The sequence below is a fragment of the Mustela nigripes genome, chromosome 14 (genome assembly GCF_022355385.1).
Source record: "Mustela nigripes isolate SB6536 chromosome 14, MUSNIG.SB6536, whole genome shotgun sequence".
Taxonomy (NCBI): Eukaryota; Metazoa; Chordata; class Mammalia; order Carnivora; family Mustelidae; genus Mustela; species Mustela nigripes.
The window spans coordinates 21,558,799-21,575,437 of record NC_081570.1 but is presented as its reverse complement, the minus strand read 5'-3'; the positions used below and the strand labels follow the sequence as shown (position 1 = coordinate 21,575,437).

Here is a 16,639-nt window from a genome sequence, read left to right as displayed (position 1 = left end):
CAGCTGCACTCTGGGAAGTAGCAGTGCCTTTCCCTGGCTCTCCAGCTGTTTCTTCCGAGCTTCGGAGCTGTGGGGGAATCACCCCAGTGCCCTGAATTGGGGCCACACAGCTTCGTCCCTCGTCACTAGCGCACTGCAAACACCAGCCCAAGCCCTCCTTAGCCTCCATTTCCCAGGTCAAGGTTAGGCCTCCCCTAGCCCCAAACCCCGCCAGGAGGTGATAACAGTCAACACTGAACAAAGCATCTTCACTGGGATGGTCCCCAGTATGCAGACAAGGAAAAGGAGAGGTAAAGGGACGTGTCCAAGGTCACACAGCTACTACGCCTGCTCCCAGGCTCAGCTGCACAAGGCCCTGAGGTTCCTGGAAATGCAAAATGCCCCTCAAACACCCTAACGTAGTCCAGAGAGTCTGGGAAGCAGCCCGAGACAGGCTCTGCAGTAGCAAATACAGGGGAGGAAAAGCAGGAGAAGGGGGGTGAGGACATGAGGGGGTGTCAGGGGCATGTGGCCAACCCGCTACCTTCTCAGAGACTTAGCAGGATTTTCCCACACCCAAATACAGGGCATCACCTCTCCGGGTGCACACATCTTTGTGGGAGGATGGGGTGGGCCGGAGGGACAGGGAGACTCTGTGACTTCAAGAAAAGGTAGAGGCTGTGCAGACAGACCTGGGTTCCAAACCCCAGCGCTACCCCCTGCCAGCTGTGTGACCTGGGGGGTAAGGCCACTGAGCCCGTTTCCCAACGTATGAAATAAGGAGACAGCTCCCCCTGCCACAGGTCACCATGAGGATAAAATGACTTGTGCAGGTGAAGTCACAAACACAGTGTCTGACAGAGAGCAGGCATGCAGACACATCCCACAAATACCCTCATGCTCTCACACACATGCACTCACACCTCCATACCACACATTGCACGTACACAGTATGTGTCTTTATCACACACACACACACACACACACACACACACACACACACACCATCTTGTCTCCAGCACCTTCTCTCCAGCAGAGGCAGCCCCAGTTTTCTCTAGGGAGAATAAAGTGGAGAAGCCAAGTTCTAGGCCACTCCAAAGAGAGAGCCCTGTCTTGCTGGCTGCCCCAGCCTTCTAGAAAGGCTGAGTCTCCCTGGCCAGGACCTTCTGGGGAAAAAGCTGGGAAGAAATAAGGCCCCCAGAATTTCATTTCTCCAAGATGTCTGAGGGAAGACCCTCAGGAGAGGACTGGACAGTCACACCTCCCCAGGCTGATCACTGCCCAATGATCTCACACCAATCACCAACAGACACCCATGGCTTCAGGGGGGAGCGGCTGCAGGCTTTCCACCTGCCCAGGATCACAGAACATGATTCTCCAGATACTCTGAGCCCTGAGCAGGAAACTGAGGGAGGATGAGGATGCGCTGGCCCACGTGGCGGGGGCTCTGGGTCAGAGGAGGGGCTTCCTCCCTAGGGCCCTGACCTCCCACCTCTCCACTTAGGCTTTCCCACCTGATGGGCGCGCCACGGCCCTGTGCTGGCCTCAGCAGAACGGTGATGGTGTTCTCAGACTCGCCCAGGGGTGACGGCATGTCAGCATAATCAAAGCTGGGAGCTGGGAAAGGGGACAGGAATGTAATCACAGAGCCTGGCCACTAGACCAGGAAGGTCGGGCCTCTAGCCTCGCTTCCTGTCCTCAGATCTCTTCCCCTTCAGCTTTGTTCCCTCTGACCTGAGCTTCCCTGACTTCGGACCCCTAAACTCAGCCCTCAGATTCCACAGTCTCCTGACCCCTCGGACTTAATCCTCCCTGACCCGAGCTTAACCCCTAAATGGTACATTCTCCTCAGTGGGGGTCCTCGAGAGATATCCCCAGGACACCCCCCCCCCCCGCAATGTGCCTCTGCCTACAGAACCCTGGGATTGGGAGCTACCTCTCAGGGGGTCAGGCCAGGGTTGGGCAAGGTTACCTGAGATGTTCGTGGTGATCTCGGTGAGTGCCGCCTGGCCAAAGCCTTTGCCCGTCCGGGCGCGCACAGAGAACAGGTAGGTGGTGCCTGGGTGCAGGTTGGAGAAGACATGGTAGGTCTCGTTGCGGAGCTTGGAGATGGTACGTCGTGGGCCCGGCACGTTCACCGCCGGGTCTGACGACTCAATGCTCTGGTAGCTGATCTAGGGGTGGGGCAGGTACAGGGACGGGGAAGGTCATCACTGGCCCCATAGCCTCCCACCCATCGTAGTTCAGGAGAGCTAGGGAGAAGGCTAGGAAAATGGGAGAGGTTCAATGGGACTATGGATGCCCATAGCCCAGACCTCTGGGCACCTACACCTCTCTTCTTTCAGGGCCCCTGTCCCCATAACCCACAAGGCACAGACCCTGACCAGGAGAAGGAACCTCAGTGATCACTTCTGCCCCGCCATGCATCTCCCTCTCCAAGCTGTGAGCCCACCTTCCACCAGGGATCCCCCCGCTGTAATGAGGTCCAAACCCACCTCATACTGAGTGATGAGGCCGTTGGGTTCCTGGGGCTCCTCCCACTTGAGGAAGATCATGTCCTCCAGGGGAGTGAAGGTCAGGGACTCGGCTGCAATCCCGCCAGGCACTGTAAGGGAAAGGTGGCCCAAGGCAAGGGAAAGCGGGCTTTGGAGCCAGACGCCTGAATTCAAATTCCAGCCTTGCTGTTTCCTAGCGGGCCTGCTGTGACAACTCCCCTCCCTCAGCCTCAACTTCCTCGTCTGGGACATGGGAATGAAAACAACTCCACCCTCACCAAATAAATGATGCCATGGATACGATGCGCCAAGGTAAATATTGGGAACTTCATTTGATTCCACCTGTTCCTAAGAACTCAAAGAAGGTAGCTGCATTTTCATTACTAAGCAGCCTGCATTCAGCAGAGAATGTCTGAATGTTCCTATTTTGTTCCAGTTGAGTGGTTTTCAGAAAATACAGACCTTTGTCAGAGAAATGGAAACAATTGCATTAGAGTGGCGGGATTCTGGGTAGGAAATGTTTTCTTGTCTAAAAATTTCTGATTACACAAAAACTACATTCGGTGCAGAAAATCAAAATGAGCATCACGAAAATCAATGGCACCCAGAATTCCATCACCCAGAGACACCATTAGCATTTTCGCATAAACCCTTTCAGGTCGGGTTTGGTTTGGTTTTGCTCTAAAGCACCATCTTAACAGCAGTCACAGGGTATTTCTTCTAGGAAGAGAATAGTCTTTAGGAAAACACCTTGATAAACCATTGTGGGGAAGCCGAAATCCTAAGGCAGGGAAAAGCAGAGCCCAAGGTAACCATCTTAAAATGAACAGTCCACAAGGCAACCCCACCCTCCAACTACCAATTTGATAAAATGAAAACGACAATTCCAAGTGTTTGAGAGGATACAGAGCAACTGAAATCTTCACACGCTGCTAGTGGGCGTGTAAACTGTCACCAGCACTTGGGGAAAACTGTCTGGATAGATCTACTTATTGTGAACATACATCCCATAACCTAACCATTCCATTCCCAGGCATTAACCGATTGGAAATGTGTATATCTACACCACCCCCAGCTCCAAAAAAAAGAATCTACAAGGATGTTTCTTACAGAAAATTTAAAAATTTAAAATAGGAATTTTGATATTATATGATTATAATATAATGTAATATACATTAAAATATAATATTATTAAAATAAACGTTGTAGATTCATGTATCGGACTGTTGAGTAATAAGAATGAATTCCCTAGAACTGGACCCACTACATGGCTGGCTTCCTCAAGTGCAGTCAAGAGAAAGAAGCCAGTGATAAAAATAATACACTGTGTATGACTCCACAGATAGAAGGTTCAAGACCAAGCAGAAATTAATCTATTGCATTATAGCTTGGGATAATGGTTACTCTCAGGAGGTTGTGAGTGGGAAAGTACATAAAGGAGGTTTCTGGGGATCTGCTAATGCTATTCCTTGATCTGTGTAGGGGTTATCCTGATGCGTCCAGTCTGTGAGAATTCTCTGAGCTGTCCACTTCAGGTTAAGTGTACTTCCTGAAGTACTTATACTAATACTTCCATGAAAAGTAAAAAAAAAAATATTAAGTAAAGAGCAGTTACTGGAAGGACGGAGGAGAGGGACAGAGAAAGAAGGACAAGCAGCCCAAGTGAGGCCCGGTCAGAGGCAGGTAAAGCAGCCATAACATACCTGGGGGAGAGGGGAGACAGAGGTCAACTGACTTTAACAAGGAAGGGGTCTGATGTTGAACCTGAGGCTGATTGTGAAGGGTAGTAGACTAGGCCATCGCCAAATATACCCCTTTGGCCTAAAGATTACTTTGAACTGAATCAAGAAGCAGCAGATACAAGAAAATTCTCTGCCCTCTGCATTTGCCTAAAAGCAGGACATAAATCTGTAAAAGTGCCCCCCTCCCCTCCCTAGCAGGAAGGAAAGAAGTTAAGCACCAAGTCAACACTAGACTCTCAGCAGCCCAGAAGAATCTGCATAAACTTTATACCTATCACTACTTTCCCCATATATTTGCCTCCACATAATCCACTGTCCCTAGAATCCCAAAGTCCTTTTCTCATCACACTGCTTCCCTAGAAATTCATTGTTCTTGTGTTAAGACACAAGGTAAGCCCAAATTTCAGCCACTCCTTTGAGTTACGCATCACTGAGTAATTCTCTCCCTGTGTGTGTGTGTGTGTGTGTGTGTGTGAGACACACACATGGTAATAAATTCCTATCTGTTTTTCTCTTGTTAATGTCTATTCTCAGGCTAATTTATAGGGCCCCAACCAATGAACTTAAGACAAGTAAAAGGAAAAAAGTTAAGTTTTCCCTTCTCTGCATTTGCAATGCACTTCAGGGTAAATCCAGTCCTCACTCCCACCCCCAGCAAAAACTCAGCACATCAGCATGGGACCTAGGGCAGACACATTGCCATGGGTAAGGGGGCTTTGTGGAAATGGAAATCAAGGAAGGAGCTGAATTTTGTGTCTGCACCACTGCTGTGCAGAAAAGTCCACATGTAGAGAGTCGAGAAAAATTGTCAACCAAGGAGCTCTGAGAACCTGTAGATCTACAGGAATCTAGGGGAAGGCTTGGGATCTATGCTGGTATTACAGTACCATTATTAAGAATGAAAACTTTGGGGGCACCTGGGTGGCTCAGTGGGTTAAAGTCTCTGCCTTCAGCTCAAGCCATGATCTCAGGGTGAGGATCAAGCCCCGCAGAGGGCTCTCTGCTCAGCAGAGAGTCTGCTTCCTCCTCTCTCCGCCTGCCTCTCTGCCTACTTATGATCTCTCTCTCTTCATATAAATAAATAAAATCTTTTAAAAAAAATTAAAAAAGAAAAAGAAAAAGAAATACTACACTCAGAATTAAAAAAAGAGAAAAAGAATGAAGCAGACAGCCAGGTCTGAAATCCAGTTTGGCTACCTATCTCCTAGCTATGTGACCTTACCTGTAAAATGGGGATAGTATATACTTGCCTACCACCTAGGCTTGTCATGGGGCTTATATGAAAAGCATTCACAATAGTGCTTGACATGTAATGAGTGAATTATCAGTATTGGTTTGACAAAAGTGGAACGCTGTACCCTGCAAGAACAGAACACACAATTTTTTCAGTTACATATGGAACATGTCCCAAAATTTAACCATACATATGGCCCAATTTGGGCCATAAAGCAAGGATCAAATTTCAGAAGACCAAAATTATTTAGAGTATTCTGACCACAGAGGAATTAAGCTAGAAACCAATCACAGATAATTATGGAAGTCTTAAAAATCAGACAAGGTAATTCTAACTCTTGAGTCAAAGAAGACATCCCAGCAGAAGTTATAATAACAAAGACAGAACACATCAACAAATAATAACAAAGACAGAACACATCAAAACTCAAGGGATGCAGCTAAAGCGGGGCTTCAAGGGAAATTTATAGCTTTAAATATATCTATAAGAAATAAGGAAAGGGGGGCGCCTGGGTGGCTCAGTGGGTTAAGCCTCTGCCTTCAGCCCGGGTCATGATCTCAGGATCCTGGGATCGAGCCCTGCATCGGGCTCTCTGCTCAGCAGGAAGCCTGCTTTCCCCCCTCTCTCTGCCTGCCTCTCTGCCTACCTGTGATCTCTCTCTCTCTCTCTGTCAAATAAATAAATAAAATCTTAAAAAAAAAAAAGGAAGAAAGAAAGGCTCAAAATCAATGATCTAATAAGCTTCCATCTCAAAAAGCTAAAAGAACAGCTAATAAAATCTAAAGAAAGTATAAAAAAGGAAATACAGAATAGGATATATACAGTAAAGGAAATCAACTAACCCAAAAGTTGGGTCTTTGGAAAGATTAAAAATGTACACACCCCTAGCAAGAAAATGGTGAGAAGACACAAATTAACCAAAATCAGGAAAGAAAAGGGGGACACATGCTAATGATCCTACAGAAATTAAATAAATATAAATATAATCAGAGATTATAACCAACTTTATGTCAAGAAATGTGACAATTTAAGTGAAATCAACAAATTCCTTAAAGCCCAGTACACCAAACAGATACTAAAATAGAAAATCTTAATATTCAAAAACCTATTTTAAAAAATAAAACTGTGATTTAAAAAAAATAAAACTGTGATTTAAAAAACATGGCCACAAAGAAAACTCCAGGCCCACACAGCTTCAGTGCTGAATTCTTTCAAACGTATAAGGAAAAAGGATACCCATCTAACCCAAAATCTTCCAGAGAATAAAATATTAGCCTTTGTTGTTTCCTTGGTCATTCCTTCATTGTTTGAATTGCTTGAATCGGAAGCAAAAAATTTCCGAGAAAAATTTCAGCCTGGGGGCACCTGGATGGCTCAGTCTGTTGGATGCCCAACTCTTGACTTTGGCTCAGGTGGTGATTTCAGGCTTGTGAGATCAAGCCCCAAGTCGGGCTCTGCACTGAATGGGGAGTCTGCTTGAGATTCTCCCTCTGACCTGTGCTCTCTGCCCCCCACCCCACTCACTCTCTCAAAAAAAAAAGAAAAAAAAAAAAAAAAAGAAAAGAAATACAATATATTTTTAAAAAACATTGCAGCCTCCCATAGGGTGTCTGTGGAAGGCACCCAGTACGCCAGGATCCAGGGCTGGGATTCTTACCATCCTCATCCGTCTGGAAAGTGACCTCCTTGCCTTCCTTGCGCCCCTCAGGGTTAGCGAGGATGAGCCGCACGTGAACATTCCGGTAGGGCAGCAGGTTCTTGATGGTGTAGCGGCTGGCGCCCCGCTCCATCTTCACACACTCCCGGACGGTCTGGTTGTGGCTGCTGCCCAGCGTGTAATGATAGCACAGGGACACCGCGTACGTGTGGCAACGTGTCACGTTGTAGCCCAGAGGTTCCCACTGCAGGGTCAGCTGGCGAGCCTGGATCTCAGCGAAAGCCAGGCCTTTGGGGGCCCTCATGGGTTCTGGGGGAACCCAGGAAGCAGAGAGCAGAAGGTAGAGGAAACAGGAAGAGAAGAAGTGGGACAAGAGAGAAAATATCAGCCGCTGAGATCATCCCTCCGTGGTCCTCCAGAATTCAAGAGACCGCCTAGGACACGGAATGGGAAGTAGAAGTGTGTGCGCTGGAGTCAGGCGGGGCCACATGTGAATGCGACCTCTGCCCCTTGCTGCTGGCAACCACCAGCTGAGTCCCTTTGCCCTCAAACCTTAGTGTCCTTCGCCACAAAACGAGATAATATGCCCTACCTCACAGGATGATTGTGAAGTTAAAGGTAATGTGTGCAAAGCACGTATGACAATGGCTGATACACAACAGGCCTTCAAAAATGTTAGCTACACTTTTTTTTTTTAAGATTTTATTTATTTATTATTTATTTATTTATTTATTTGACAGAGATCACAAGCAGGCATTGAGGCAGGCAGAGGTGGGGTGGGGGAGTAGTCTCCCTGCTGAGCAGAGAACCCGATGCAGGGCTCAATCCCAGGCCCCTGAGATCATGACCTGAGCCGAAGGCAGACGCTTAACCCACTGAACCACCCAGCGCCCCTACACTTTTTCTTCTTTAATAACACTGTTCACCTTCTATTTCAAGATCATCCTGGAGGGCACTGGACTGTCTGAAACAACCAAATGCTCTATTTTTTTAATTTACTAATTCCAAACGTTCTGAAACAGCTTATAGTGATACATACAATAGGATAAGATACAGACATCAGGATGATGGGGGAAATCACAGCCAAATAATTAAATAGCGCCAGAGAATGTTAGGGCAATAGAACTGTGTGCCATTAGGTCCCACACAGGTCTAAAGAGAAGGTTCAGATTGGGTAGTGAGTTTTTGCCAAAGCAAAAAGGGAAACACAATCTGTTCTAGAAAGGCAGTAACAACAATGGCGGGGGGCGCCTGGGTGGCTCAGCCAGTTAAGGGTCTGACTCCCGATTTCAGCTTGTGATTTTAAGTTGTGATCTCAGAGTTGTGAGATCGAGGCCTTCTTGAGATTCTCTCTCTCCCTCTCCCTCTGCCCCTTCCCCCAGCACGTACTCACTCTCTCTCTCTCCCTCTCTCTCAAATAAATAAATAACAATAACAACAACAACCATGGCCGTTAACAGGCACTGGGGGCTTTGCCTGAGCCAGGCCTTGCTCTAGAGGCTTGACAATGCTTTATCACAATGAATCCATCCTGTAATCCAACAGACAGGGGCCATTATTAGCCCCGTCACACAGATGTAGAAATGGAGGCACAGAGAGATTAAGTAAACTGCCCAGAGTCAGTGGCCTGGATAGTCCAAGTTGAGAGGCAAACCTGTACAGGCCGGCTCCAATATTCAGACTCTTAACCACTACCTGCCTCGCCCTGAGGAAGTCAGCGTCCAGGAACAACCAGCACAAAATCACACAGATGCCTCAGGAGGGACAGACAGCCGCGCCCCCCCCCCAACCCCACGCATGGGAGGAACACAGTGCTGCGATTCACAGCCTCTGGGTGCATCTGTGAAGTCACTTATAAAATGGTAAAGGACCCCGAGGCTACCGAAGCAAAGGCAGGATGGAGCTCAGGTGCTCAGCCTCTAGTCCTCCATCTGCCTTGACCAGCTGCGTGATCTCCAGGCTCTGGGCCTCAATTTCCTCATCAAGGAAATGATGGAAGAAGCCAAGATTGCTGGCGATGACTGGCACCCAAACTCTGTGAGATGCAGATTTTATACACACACACACACACACATAAAATATATATTACCCTCAAATCCCTTGAGCACCCGCGAAGCATCCCCAGTTAGAGACTCTCGGGACACACCTTAGTGAACAGATGAGAAAGCTTGGCTGCTTGGCCTCTTGAGATGATTAACTATGACCCTATTACCGTTTCTACAGGATTCATTTGCTCAGGATGCTCTTTACAGAGAGACACAGAGGGAAACACCAGCCCAGGCTGCTCTAGACTTAGTACAATGCCAGCCCAAGCACAGCCCAAGACAAAGTTCATTTCCACCACAGCTTTCCTTCCTTCCCCAGGGCCATGGGCACGTGGCAGCCTCCAGTCATTTATCAGGCCACCAAAGAGGTATGTCAGCCCCTGCTAGGAGCAAGGCCCACCTCTTGACTTCTTGCAAAGTCGGGCTCCCTCCTCCCCACAAGCAAGGCAGACCCGATCCCCACCCAATATGAATGTTAGGGGTCTGGTCCCACTGCTCACTGCGATCCCAGGGCTGCTGGCCACAAGCCCACTGACCATACTTATGTTTCCTCTCCTGTTCCTGCCTCCCAGAGATTTCCCTCAGGTTTTTCTATGTGGTTTTGTTTTAACCCACACTCTTAGGTGCTTGGAGTAGATGGGGGTGGATTCTGTGTGCACTCCCTCTGCCATCTTGTTCAGAGATCCTGGCTTATTCCATGACCTCCAGGCTCTGGTCCTGGCTACCCCCCGTGTACAGTCTGTCCCTGGGTGTCTAGGGAGCCCAAGTACCACTGATTTATTTGCTCCCAGCAGCTCTGCTCACATCCCCGCCCCTGGGGACACTGGCCCCTTTCCATCTTTGCAGTACTGGCCAACATACACGGCTGCCTTTGCCCTCCTACAGCATTTAAACAAAGGCACAAGAAATTACTGTGATCTGGTGACACAGGCTGGGCTGGGACTATGACAAACAGGACAGTAAGTGTCCCATCCAAAAGAGACAGCTGCTACTCAGCTCCAGGCAATATGCCCATAAAGGACTATAGACTCAGGATGGCCAGATCCTCCCTTTTAAAAAAAAAAAAAAAAGATTCTAGTTTTAAGTAATCTCTACACCCAACATAAGACTCAAACCCACAACACCCACAACTTGGAGATCAAGAGTCGTGCGCTCCACTGACTGAGCCAGCCAGGCGCCCTGAGATCCTCCCATTTTTTAAGAGAAGCCAGAAATTCAGATTTTTATGTGAAACCTCCAGATTTTTAAATACTGGCAACCTACTTGGGTTTTGATAAAAACCACGTCGTATGGCACAAAATAACAAACGTCTGACCTAAAGGCTAAAATTCAACCTTCGTGCTTCGTGCCTCATTCTCCAAAAGCCATGTGAGCCCCCACCGACCTCACTGGACTGAGGGATCTTTGAAAAGAAAGTTCACTCTCCTCTTCCCTCTCCCCCCACCACCCTGATCGAATCTGGGCAGATCCAGGGGCTCGAATAGTTTGTTGACTACAGACTGATATGTTGATTGAAGGGTGTGAATTCATGAGTCTCTCTGTTTCCAAAAACCATCTGGCATCCAGACGTACTTGCTTCAGCTGCCAGGACACACTGGCAAAACAGAACTTAGGGCTCTCGAAGCCCCATCCCTCTCCAAATTCCACAGGGCTGCAGGCCACTCAGAGATCAAAGGTCAGATGTGGGGGGGGGAGTGGGGGGGGATGATGAACAAGGAGGCTCACAGTTAACACCTGAGACATTACATCAAAATGTGTTGATTTGAATAATTCTAATAGGATGCATTAACCCTATACCACTCAACTGTTTCTCTCCTGGAAGGGGCTTCAGAGCGAGGCCGGGTGCCCCCCAAGTTCAAATCCAATGGGCTCTCCAAAGTGCAAATTCTATATAACCATTTGTTAAAGCAATATATGTCAAAGCCCCTTCTTGAGCCACTCCTGATTATCCTCAAGAAATTACTCAGAGGGGAAAAAAAAAACCACTACAAGACCTAAGATTTGCAATGCAGTCTTACTTATAATTATAAGGATCTGGAAACACAATCGTTCAGCAATATGGAGACACTGCCTGGACTTCTATAAGCCAGTAAACATAATTATAAACAACACCACACATGGGACACCACGAAGCAGAGGAAGCAGACTACAAAACGCTTTCTACATCCCAATGACAAGGGTGTAAAACTGTGTACCGAAGGCATATGGGCAGAGATTCGAAGAAGACTGAAAAACTGGGCAAGGATGGCAAGGTTTAGAGTGATTTTTTTTTAATGCCTTTTCCTGACATTATATTACTGTTTTTACAGTAAATCGTATTTCAGGAAGGGAGTTGTAGAGCGATGAGGGAGAGGACAGCACAGCTGGCCAACAGCAAAACTGCTGACCAAGGCGCCTAAGCAGGGTGCTGGGGAAGGGGGCAGGGTACATCAATGATCCAAGGGGAACATGTCATTAAGATGCAGAGGCAGAGTCATTTGAGTTTTCTCTCTCTGGTCCTGGGCCCCTGCGTCTGTCCTTGCCAGCCTGTGGGACGTGTTCAGCAGCGCTTAGCACAACATGGCCACGTCAGCCCATGACGGCACCTGCTGTCCCCGTGCCTGCTGTGGTTTGCAAACACTTCCCTGGAAATCGGGATAGTCAAACTTCAGTTCCGACTGCTCTGGACTCACTGGGTGGACCTGGAAAAGTGACTAACTCTCTAAGTCTCAGTATACACATCTGTAGAATGGGAGTTAACTACCACTGTCGTCATGCAGCCTGCGGTCCGGGCCCACTGTACCATCCCCAGGCAAGTGCCTTCCCCTCTCTGGGTTTCACTCCCCCACCTGTACACTCAGGAGAGGAGAAGAGAGGTTGTCTGTGGACCCCTTTGCTCTGATTTCTTTTATTCTGAATACCAGAGCAGAATGGGCAACTGTCCATGACAACTGTCATTTGCTGAGTGCTTACTATATGTCAGGCCCCATCTTCACTTGGATTCAGCACATTTATGGCCATTATTTGCACTTAACACGAAGCACTGGGAGGCACGAGGGTGCAGGCCTCCCACCTCCTCTCTTTCCCATGTTCACTTATTCCCTAAAATCTCAGGACTAAATCCGGGGTTCTGAACCCTGGTACCACTGATATTTTGGACTAGATAATTCTCTGTTGTGGGGGCTGCTCGGGCACTGTGGGATGTTCGGCTGTTTCCCTGGCTTCTGCTACCCTTCAGATGCCATTATCACTCCACCCCCAGTTGTAATAACCCATGTCTCCAGACACCGCAAATGTCTCCCGGGAGACAAAAATCACCGCCAGTTGAGAACCAGCAGGGTAAAAGATCTCATCCAGTCTCGTGGCTTTAAATACCATCTAAGTCTATAGTGATGACTTTCAAATTTATATCTGCAGCCTGAACCTCTTCCCTGAGCTCCACTCGTAAATCCATCCGCCTGATGGCTATCTCCACTTAAACGTCTAATAGGCATCTCAAAGTCAACTTTTCCAGCACAGGACTCCTGATCTACGGCACCCCATCACACCTGCCCCTCTGCAGTCTGCTTCTTTCCAGTAAATGACAACTCCATCCATCCAGCTGCTCAAGCACAACACCTTGGAGCCATCCCCGCCTTCTCTCTACTTCCCCTCTCGCGTATTGCACAGCGGGTCCATCAGCAAATGCGGTCTGCTCGACCTTCACGATAAACCCAGAGGCTAACCACTTTTCACCACCTCCTCCACTTCCTCCAGCTGCCAGCCTCCACATCTCGCAGCTGCCCCGTTACAGCAGCCTCCTCACTGGGGTGCCCTTCTTGGCCCCTCGCCCTCCTAGAATCTATTCTTTGCAAAAGGGCCAGAGTCATCCTTTTAAACAAAGTAGGTGATGTCACCCTGCTTCCCACCACCCCCCCCCCCCCCCCCAAGCAATTTCTCCAGCTTCCTGCCGTGGCTGAGTCCTTCTCAGTCCTCAGTCCTCAGTCCTCAACTCCCTCAGGGCTTGCTCAAAAGTCACCTTCTCAATCAAATGGTCCCTGGGGCTTTTTAAAACAACAATCCCCCCACCCCACACCCAATCTGCACCCCCACCCCAGCCCACCCTGCTTTACTCTTCACAGCACTTAGCATCATCTGACAAACTATATATCTCACTTGTTTTACTGTCTGCTCCTGCCACCATTTGAGATCCACATAGAGTTCCTGCAGGGCAGGAGGAACCCACATGGCCTTGGTCTATCATGGTCACAGTCCTATATCCCTATATTAGTGCCTGACATATAACAGGCACTCAATAAACATTTGTTGAATGAACCTTAACACAAGCCCTGTGTGATGAAGACTTATATTCTTCTCATTCTGTAAAACAAGGGGACAAAAGCTCCAGGAGGTTAAGTAACCTGACCCAGATCCCTCATCTAGAAAGTAATTCCCACTGAACACTCCAAGCCACCACCCAGGGTCTCTTAAAATGTGACATGCAACTGGATTTTAGATGGATCCCCCAATCAGCTTTTAAAAACACTTAAGAATATAGACTGGCAAAAAAAATAAAAATAAAAACCTTGCATCTTAACCAAAAATTAACTCGAAATGGATCACCAGACTCAATGTAAAATGTAAAAACTATAACACTTTTAGGAAAAAAAAAAAAAAGGAGAAAATCTTTGCGATCTAAGGCTAGGCAAAGAGGTCTTAAACTTGACATCAAAAGCACAACTCATAAAAGGAAATGTCGACAAACTGGCCATCATCAAAATTAAAACCGGTTGCTCTGTAAAAGCCCAGGTGACGAGTATGGAAAGATGAGCTAAAGCAAGAAGGAAATATTTATACACTGCATACCCAACAAAGGACTAGTACCTAGAATGTGTAAAGAACTCAAAACTCAGAAGGAAAGAATGAATAATCCAATTAGAAAATGGGCAAAGATATGAACAGTTCACCAAAGAGGATGACAGATGGCAAATGGCACATGGACAGATGTTCAACATTGGGCATTAAGGACAATAAGGCAAATTAAGACCAAGACAGGATATCATGACACCCCTCTCAGAATGGTTAAAAAAATAAATAAATAGAGACAATTCCAAATGCAAACAAGGATGCAGAAAACTGGATCATTCATACATTGCTGGTGAGAATGCAAAACAATACAGCCATTCTGGCAGTTTCTGATGGAACTAAATACACAATTGCCGTGCAACTCATCAGTCGCACCCTTGGGCATTTATCCCAGAAAAATGAAAACTCATGTTTGTGCAAAAATCTGAAAGCAAATGTTCACAGCAGCTTTACCTGTAATAGCCCAAAACAGGAGCCAGTCCAGATGCCCCTCTCTTAACAGTTTAAACAAACTGCAGTATTTCCACACCATGGAATACTACTCGGCAATAAAAAGGAACAAATGACTGATGTACATAACAACTTGAATGAGTTCCCAGGGAATGATGCTGACCAAAATAACCAATCTTAGTGCCAAGACAGTTCAATGGGAGAAGAATACTGTCTCCAACAAACGGTGCTGGGACAACTGGAAATCCACATGCAAAAAGAATGAAGTTGGTCCCCTAACTCACACCATATGCAAAAACGGATCAAAACGGATTAAGAGCCTAAATGTAAAATTTAAAACTATAAAAGTCTTAGAAAAAAAGGGTAAATCTTTGTGACTTTGGATTGGGCCATGGTTCTTTAATATGACATCAAAATCACAAACAGCAAAAGAAAAACAGACAAATTGGACTTCCTCAAAATGAAAAACTGTTGTGCTACAAGGGACACTGTTTAGAAAATTAAAAGACAACCCACAGAATCAAAGAAAATGTTTGTGAATATATTTGATAAGGATCTAGTATCCAGAATATATAAAGAACTCTTCAATAATACAAAGACAAATATCCCAACTTAAAAATGGGTAAAAAAAAATCTGAGTAGACATTTCTACACAGAAGACATCCAAATGGTCAGAGCACATGAAAAATTGCTCAATATCATTAAGCATCAGTGAAATGCAAGTCAAAACCCCACTGAGATACCATTTCATAGCCACTCCAAGGGTTATAATCAAAAGACAGATAATAACCACTGTTGGTGAGAATGTAGAGAAATCAGAACCTTCAAACACTGCTGATGGGAATGTAAAAAAATGGTACAGCTGAATACAATATGCTGTTGTCCGGAATTAAAAAAGTATAAAGGAGAAAACATGCCACAACATGGATAAACCTTGAAAACATGAGTGACGTGAAAGAAGTTGGTCATCAAGACTATGTCTCGTATGACTCCATTTATACAAAATGTTTAGAAAAAGGCAATTCTACAGAAATGGAAAATAGATTAATGGTTGCCTAGGGCTGGAGGTGGTAGGAAGAAATGTGGAGGGTGCTAAAGAGTACAAGCTTTCCTTCTGGGGTGATGAAAATGTTCTAAAATGGATTGCGGTGACAGATACACAACTCTGAATATACCGTAAATCACTGAATTACACATCCTAAGGAGTGAATTTATGAGATGTGATTTATATCTCAATAAACCTGTTACCAAAATTTTAAAAACCAATTTCAAAAGCGTATATACTCTATGATGTCATATTTATATAACATTTTTGAAATGGCAAATATTAGAAATGACGGGCAGATTAGTGGTTACCAGGAGCTGAGGTCGGAAGAAGGGAGGGAGGTGAAAATAGATATAAGAAGCCACACAAAGGCTTGACTAAAGAGTATCTTGACTATGGCAATAAACACACAAACCTATGCATGTGATAAATTGTATAGCACTAAATACACAAACGCACACACACAAATGGGAACAAGTGAAATCGGAGAACTCTGAAGAAGATCTGCAGATTATATAAATGTCAATACCTTGGCTATGATATTACACTACAGGTTTGCAAAATGTTACCATTGTGGGAAACAGGGTAAAGTGTGTGGGGAATCTCTGTATCTTCTCCCCCCCCCCTTTTTTTAAGCACTCTCTATACCCAGATTGCAGCTCGAATTCACCACCCGGAGATCACAAGTCACATGCTCTACCAACTGACACAGCCAGGCCCCCTGCAGTTTTTCTTACAATTGCATGTGAATTTATAATTATCTCAATAAAGATTCCAATTAAGGAACTACATTGAGATCTGTTCTGCTCGAGTCTCAATTTCTGTTCAAATTAAACAAGAGCGTCCTTTGATACAGAAGTGCCATAGCTCCTAACAGCTGTTTGTACCCTTTTGGACAAAGAAGAGCAGACCTGAGTCTCAAAAAACCCCACAAGAGAATCCAGTTGAAATTTAGTAACACAGTTTTATTTTATGGTTTATAGTCATTTATTAGGTGTTATAATGGAGAATTAAGAACACAAATTCTGGGGTGCCTGGGTGACTCAGTGGGTTAAGCCTTCAGCTCAGGTCCTGATCTCAGGATCCTGGGATCGAGACCCACATCGGGCTCTCTGCTCAGCGGGGAGCCTGCTTCCTCCTCTCTCTCTTTCTGCCTGCCTCTTTGCCT

At 46.2% G+C, this 16,639-nt stretch overlaps 1 protein-coding gene across 10 annotated transcripts in view; it reads right to left on the bottom strand.

Annotated features, from left to right (window-relative positions):
• PTPRU (protein tyrosine phosphatase receptor type U) overlaps positions 1 to 16,639 on the bottom strand; it is a 77,265-nt gene that overhangs the window by 39,509 nt on the left and 21,117 nt on the right. For all 10 annotated transcript variants that reach the window (XM_059376930.1, XM_059376920.1, XM_059376921.1 and 7 more), the window contains exons 8-11: positions 7,108 to 7,416; positions 2,475 to 2,584; positions 1,952 to 2,153; positions 1,494 to 1,596 (exon numbers count right to left, since the gene is read on the bottom strand). In XM_059376930.1, the coding sequence (XP_059232913.1) occupies positions 1,494 to 1,596; positions 1,952 to 2,153; positions 2,475 to 2,584; positions 7,108 to 7,416 (724 nt within the window). The remainder of the gene's footprint in view (positions 1 to 1,493; positions 1,597 to 1,951; positions 2,154 to 2,474; positions 2,585 to 7,107; positions 7,417 to 16,639) is intronic.